This window comes from Phalangium opilio, unplaced genomic scaffold, assembly GCF_054372755.1.
Source record: "Phalangium opilio isolate 3A_F unplaced genomic scaffold, DU_Popi_V2 ptg000003l_1, whole genome shotgun sequence".
Taxonomy (NCBI): domain Eukaryota; kingdom Metazoa; phylum Arthropoda; class Arachnida; order Opiliones; family Phalangiidae; genus Phalangium; species Phalangium opilio.
The window spans coordinates 10,000,001-10,006,646 of NW_028324145.1; the positions used below are offsets into that span (position 1 = coordinate 10,000,001).

The following is a 6,646-nucleotide window of genomic DNA, read 5'->3' on the forward strand; positions in this document are numbered from 1 at the left end:
CATGGTTTACGCAATAAAACAGTAGCCAATCCGCTATAGTATCTGAAGTAAAGAATTTATATTACAATCGCGTTGCAACCTTAGGTTTTGTAAACCCTAAAAAACTTTTCATCAATATTATATCCAGACAAATCTAAGAACGCAACCTAAATATAAGCTTCGTAATCCATCACAATTCCAACACTTCTTTGCTTCTACTGGTCTTGTTACGATTTTGACAGCATCAGCTACCCCCCTTTTTCAAAAAGTTAGTGGTTTTGACTAGGGGGGAAGGGTTAAGAACACTTTGTATAACCCTTTTGTTAAGAATAAAAATAAACCGCCATATCGATTTCTGTGTGCGGGCATAAATTTAACCTAGTCAAATAATAATAAAATAAAATAAACGAAATTATTATTATAAGTATGTCAGGATCAAAACTATCGGAAAACCGTAAAAGTACATTCATTCGGAGTTGCCGTGTTGCTGCACTAGCGAAGTTGCAAAAGGCTAGAAAATAATGTACATGGATGGAAAAATTGTATAGGCGGTTTTGCGGTATTCGTAATCATCCGAATAGGAGTTCGCCTGCAATGTTTTTTAACGGTATAGGCTGTGAGAAATGCTAGGGTAACTGAGGAAGCGACTAAAGTATGATTCAGTGGCTTGAGTTTTAAATTTTGTTAAATTATTACTACTGGCCCGAATGGCGCTAGGTTTGTTTTAATTGATTTAATTTAAAGTTTACATATTTTTAAAACCCCAAACAACAGCTAGCGAGTTAGGTTTATCGTGATCAACAACGTTTAAATATAAATAAAACTTAAACGGTGTTTATTTATATCTATTTATATTTAATGAATATTAATGTTCATCTCAGACAATCACCGCAGACCGTCGCCCCTCCCCCAACTGAGGGTAAAAATTACCTAAACTGAGTTAAAATTATGCGTGGTTGTTTCATATTAACACCATTGGCCCCACCACCGTTCTATTTTATTTCTCACAATCTATACTTACGGCGGCGCACCTGTTTCGCCATTCAAGTCGCGAACTTCATAAAACGGTTCGACTTTCGACACAGTCATCCTGGTAAAGTATTGTATCCATTGAGAGAGAGAGAAAGAGAGACCCCCGGTACGACCCAAATTTTTGTCGGTAGTCTAGACCCTGCATTTTGTTTCATTAAGGTGTTAGCGTAATATTGTGATTGTCGTCATTAAGTGAAAATAACGGTGTTCAATTGTTTGTCGACGATCGCCAGAAGGGCTATGATCGTGATAATGAATCACGAATGAGTTTATCAGGTTTGTATGTTTGTTTGTTTACTTGTTTTTTTTTTCATATTGCTTTGGGGGCGCCTTGTTATGGTGTACCACCCCGGGAATTGTTGGTGGTACTGAGGTTTTAACTAAAGTGGTATGACGTAGTCGTATTCAAGACTGAAATCTGTTGTGTAGATAGCGGTTGAATTGCACCAGTCACAAATTCTTATAGGGAGAAATGGTGAAATTGCCCGCAGGACTTCCATGTCTCTTTCTGTGTCTTTTACAATTCATTTTAAATTCCCTCAAGTTCATGTAAATCGTAAAACTAGCAGTGTAAATATTATTTTTTCCAGATAAAAGCGTTAAATGATTGTTTACGACACCCAACCTATTAACTCGAATGAAGAATAACGAGCGTTTTTATTGTTTTATGAAGCTTTTATCATAATTGTTGTTCCCTTCGTCTTGATGTCTGCTCGTGCCGGATTCGAAGATTTATTACTAGGCAGGGACGATGACTTTCTCGAAGCCCTTGTTGCTCTTCTCGCAAAATGAATTACTCCATGACGGAAACCGGCCAAGGGCTCATCTTCATCTTGGAAGAGTCTGACAATAAAACCGATATACTACGAAACAAATCCGATCGTTTCCAAGAAACCCAAAACTACAACGATACCGTCGACTATAGCTACGGATTAGTGGATGACGTTTTTGGGTACCCTCATGTACGAAACATTTTGATTGCAGCTTACTCCATCGTTTTCTTGTGTTGTTTTTTTGGTAAGTTGATAGTTAAGGTTTTTTTTTAAGGCTTGACTTACGGGTAATGGCAGGATATTAGTTTCCACTCTATTAGTTCTAATTGGGGAAAATCCGGGCTGCTAGGGCAGTAACATTGTTGTTTTTAAAAGAGTTACTTTGCGTTAATTTATATTCCAATCTCGTAAAAAGATTACAATCTATTTATTAATGAACCGTTGCTAATTTATTTCGAAAAAATATTTTTAATATCACGGGAAATTTGAATATTTATTTTGATGAAATTAACTGGCGTATTTCAACACGAAATATCAACAATTTATCTTATGGTGTGTTAGTTAAATTGGCCTTTAATTATAAATTTCTAACTGCGATGGCAATTTAAGTCTAATTATTATAGTTGTTGATGATGGTGTTGAAGGAAGGCAGAGCCATAGCATCTTGTGTTATTTACCCCTGTATTTAAATATAACGTTATAGTGGCAGTTGCCGTTAGCGTATTTGTTTTGTACGAGTATTTTTTCGTACCGATTTAAACGATAAGGGGACCTATATTCGATTCCACCTGATTATTTCGTGAAATATAAACAAGGCCGGGTTGGAAACCTTAATTTTTATTTCGTCGCTCGTGCAGGTAACTTGACAGTCATCACGGTAATATGTCTGCACCGTCGTATGCGAACCGCGACCAATTTTTTCCTGGCCAATCTGGCTTTTGCCGATATTTGCGTTGGCATCTTTTGCGTTTACCAAAATCTACTTCTGTACTTGACATCCAGTTGGGCGCTGGGAGATTTCTTGTGCAGAATGTATCATTTCGTTCATGGTCTAAGTTACACCGCTTCCATCCTGATTCTGATGGTTATAAGCGTCGAAAGATATGTTGTCATTGTACATACTCTATGGGGTCGTAGGTTCATAACCCTTAAACGTTTGAAGGTATGGTATCATTGCCGTTTTGGTAGATAAGATGGCTAAACGATGACCCCCGTAGAGTCTTCATGGTGTGTTAGGCTTAGGTTAGGTTTTGTTTGGTTAGGCTTAGGTTAGGTTTTGTTTGGTTAGGCTTAGGTTAGGTTTTGTTTGGTTAGGCTTGGGAAGTTAGGATAGGTTAGGTTAGGTTAGGTTAGGTTCGGCTTAGGATAGGTTAGGTTTAATTTGGTTAGGCTTAGGGTTGGTTCGATTTGTTCTTCTTGCTCAATAGGGGTGCGTTTGCCGTCTTCTAGCGCGATTTTTGTTATCTAAAACATGTTTAAATTTTTATTTTATAATCTAAAGATAGCCTTGGCTCTGGTCTGGATATTAAGCGCAATTTATAATTGTCCGCGTTTGTTTGTCTACGGAACTGTTCAAGTTCCGTCCATGAGCGAAGAAGATGGTTGGGACACTTTGTGCGTCTTGAAACGCTCGGACTACAACAATAAAAACTACGATTTGTACAATTTCGTCATATTATTCGCCATCCCCGTCCTAGTCATGATAGTATTGTACATTATCATCGGTTCCAAATTATGGAAAAGTGGCGAATCATTTAGGGTTAAGAGAACCCGGGAAATGGTAACTGTCAAGAGGTCCAACTCCGCCAAGGAATTATGTACCGCGGACGTTGAAGGTTCGAGAAGGAAATCCTTGAGTAATTCCAGTCGGAAGAATTTCAGAACTGAATCCGAAGTTTATGAAACAGAACCCAGACGTTTAGACCTAGAAAATCGCGAGGATATTGCGAATGGTACTTGCAAACGTCTGCTCGAACGTGAGACTGAGACATCCCTTACCATCCAACCCGATGAATCGGACAGGGAGGACAATAACAATGATATAAATACCACCGTCAAACAATGGGTTAAACCATGGAGGATCAGACGCGGATTTTTCGGAGCGAGAAACACCCAGCTCAGGTCGTCCGATAACAGTCGTAACCCTATGACCTTTGAAACAGCGTTAACCTCAAACGGGCCGAAGAAAAATAAACGTCGGTTCCGGAAGGGAAGAGGGGTGGTTAAAAGTAATTCTAATGATAGTGACCCTCCTCCAACTCGAACCAAATTTGATGGAAAGAAGAGACTTCGTTCCTCAGTCTCTATTAACTCCGCCAAATGTACCAGAGGAGATTGGTCTTCCGGAACGAGGGTTCTTCGTATGCGTCGAAGGATAATTCGTTTATTGGTTGTAATCGTGTTATGTTTCGTCGTTTGCAATCTGCCTTATCATGCCAGGAAATTTTGGCAGAATTGGTCGCCGTCCTACAACGGGACTAGTCAAACGTCGATCTTCTTTACCATCGCGACGACACTGATCTTTTACATGAATTCGGGAATCAATCCCTTCCTGTACGCTTTCTTGTCAACCAATTTTCGGTCGTGTATCGCCGATATATTCTTGTGTCGACGGAGGAAATGGGACCCTAAGGACTTGTCCCCGTTGTCGACTGGAAGAATGGGATCCTCGGATAAGAGCAATAAAAACGTCGCCTTTAAACAGAACAGTGTTTAAGGGGTCAAGAACAAAACAACCGTGTGATTTAAAAATTAAAGAGTATTTAATTAATTATTTTACACTACGTATTAATATATATATATTAATCAATCATTGCAGCAGGGTGCTTAATATTATACAAATATCAAATTTTATTTTATTTCGTTGTCTTTGTTGAGAGTGTTTTCTACAAACGCAAGTTGAAAGTTCTGTAAAAAGAAAAGTTTAAGAATGAATGAAATAAATAAAGATTATATTGGAAGAACGCTTGAATCGGCAATTACGACTAACGTCAGGAAATCAGGCGACTTGGAGACAATATGATCGAATTCGGCGTACGAGAGCTTTCCGTCTTTATCCAAATCACCTTCCTGAATGGTTTTCAGGGCCAAAATATCCCGAAATCTCTCACGCATGGATTGTTCCCCGCTCATTCTCTCAATCAATTCGGCAACGTCCGATTTCGAGATGAATCCGTCCTCGTCGAAATCTACCGGAAACAATGTCCCTTTCTCTTATTTTTTTATTCAAATCGTTAACCCTAATCTATTTCCGTTTCCTCACCCACCCCACCATACCCCCTTCCCGCAATTTCTCTAGCTTTTCACGCCTCTTTTAATTTCAAATTAAATTACCGTAAATCTTAAAAGCGTAAGCGGATTTTTTCTTCGCCGGAGCTGATTCGCTCAGAACCGCAATCAGATCTAAAAAATCTTCGAAAGAGAGACGCTCGTCGTTTTCGGAAGAAAAAACTTTACAGAGACGATCCGAAAATGGATTGTTCTTTAGAGACAAAGTCAGAATTCCGGAAAATAAGAGCAAAACAAGAAAAGTCCCAAATTTAGAAAAAGAGTGACATGGGAGAAAAACAAAATAACGTCCCCTCTCTCTTTCTCTCTCTCTGAGCTTTCCGCTCTCAAAATGGGCTTAATGTGGAAAGTATGTTAGTCTATTTTTGATCTACACGTATTGTACGTACTACGGAGTACGGTGTCCTGTACACAAAGCCACGAAAACTCAAAAGCCCCTCTAAGAGAGAGAACGGGGAATTCATACAGCTACCAGGAATCATTGTGACCCATATCTCCCATATTAACTTCTACGCGGGTTTGGTTAGTGTTATCCGCCACGCCTTATAATTCTGATGTCTTTCTAAATAACTAAGCAATAATTCCCGATAGCTGTATGGATTCCCTGAGAGAGAATAGAGATCAGTTTATTTGTCAGTCTAACATAAGACCATTGAGAAAGGTTAGTATACGCTGGTACCTCCCATCGAATAGTCTACAGTTACGTTGAAATCTTTACACCGATAGCTTGGCACGCAAGCCTAACTTCCCTACCTTGAATTCGGGCATTTGCATAATTGTTGAAAATGGTAGGCGGCTCCCTTTATCGCGATTCAAAGCGGCAGAATCCAAATTACGAAAGCGGTTGAATGCGCTAAAGTTAAATTAGTTTAAACTTTAAAAACTAATTAAGATTAAATATTAAAACCTACTGGACGATCTCCGATTTTGTTAAATAAGTTAGATACTGAGAAAGATATATTTAAAGTGATTAAACTTAATTATACTTAAAACTATAAGTTTCATTTACATTGTAATCTTCCAGTTCATCTTCGGTTAATCTACTAACGTTGCCTCCCATCTTAGAAAAATCGCTTGATTTTATGAACGGAATTTGAAAGCTTAGCCCTATCTATGGCTTTTGTCATTCAATACTAAATTTATTGGCCTAGCGTGCTATCCAACTGTATAAACAGAACTTTGAAACGGTTTTAGATAGAGTTACGAATCCATTATCAAGAATTCTAATCAGAAAATCGACTTTTAATGGAGTTTTTCAATATATAGCCATTGTTTTAGGACCCAGTATCGCTTTCAATCTGTAATCTATTGAGCTCTTTATTACGTCAATCCCGTAATAATATACCGTTCCAAGAAAACCGTAATTTTATTCCAGTTAGGCCTAACATGAATACGTTCATTTTTAAAACTTTGGATTTAAATTTGAAAGAAATATAGACATATCTTCGTAAAAGATTTATTTTTCAATTCTATTCACCGCTTGACGCGTAGTTTATAATATATTTTATATTTAAATTTCAACTTACAATAAACTTGGAAATTATACAGTTAATTTGCATAGTTATAAGATTCCC

General features: G+C 38.0%; 2 protein-coding genes across 2 annotated transcripts; one reads left to right on the forward strand and one right to left on the reverse strand.

The window, feature by feature from the left end:
• Positions 1-739: 739 nt before the first annotated feature.
• Positions 740-4,590, forward strand: LOC149717707 (trissin receptor-like). The gene is made up of 3 exons (XM_089840569.1): positions 740-2,028; positions 2,642-2,946; positions 3,286-4,590. Exons 1-3 carry the CDS (start codon positions 1,800-1,802, stop codon positions 4,498-4,500), a joined length of 1,749 nt encoding a protein of 582 aa, XP_089696695.1. The 5' UTR covers positions 740-1,799; the 3' UTR covers positions 4,501-4,590.
• On the reverse strand, positions 4,526-6,203 carry LOC149717708 (calcium and integrin-binding family member 2-like). The gene is made up of 6 exons (XM_089840577.1): positions 6,082-6,203; positions 5,984-6,018; positions 5,826-5,925; positions 5,118-5,265; positions 4,774-4,972; positions 4,526-4,691 (listed from the first exon to the last, which is right to left on the reverse strand). The coding sequence occupies exons 1-6, from the start codon at positions 6,130-6,132 to the stop codon at positions 4,670-4,672; spliced, it is 555 nt and encodes a 184-aa protein (XP_089696703.1). The 5' UTR covers positions 6,133-6,203; the 3' UTR covers positions 4,526-4,669.
• Positions 6,204-6,646: the final 443 nt, after the last annotated feature.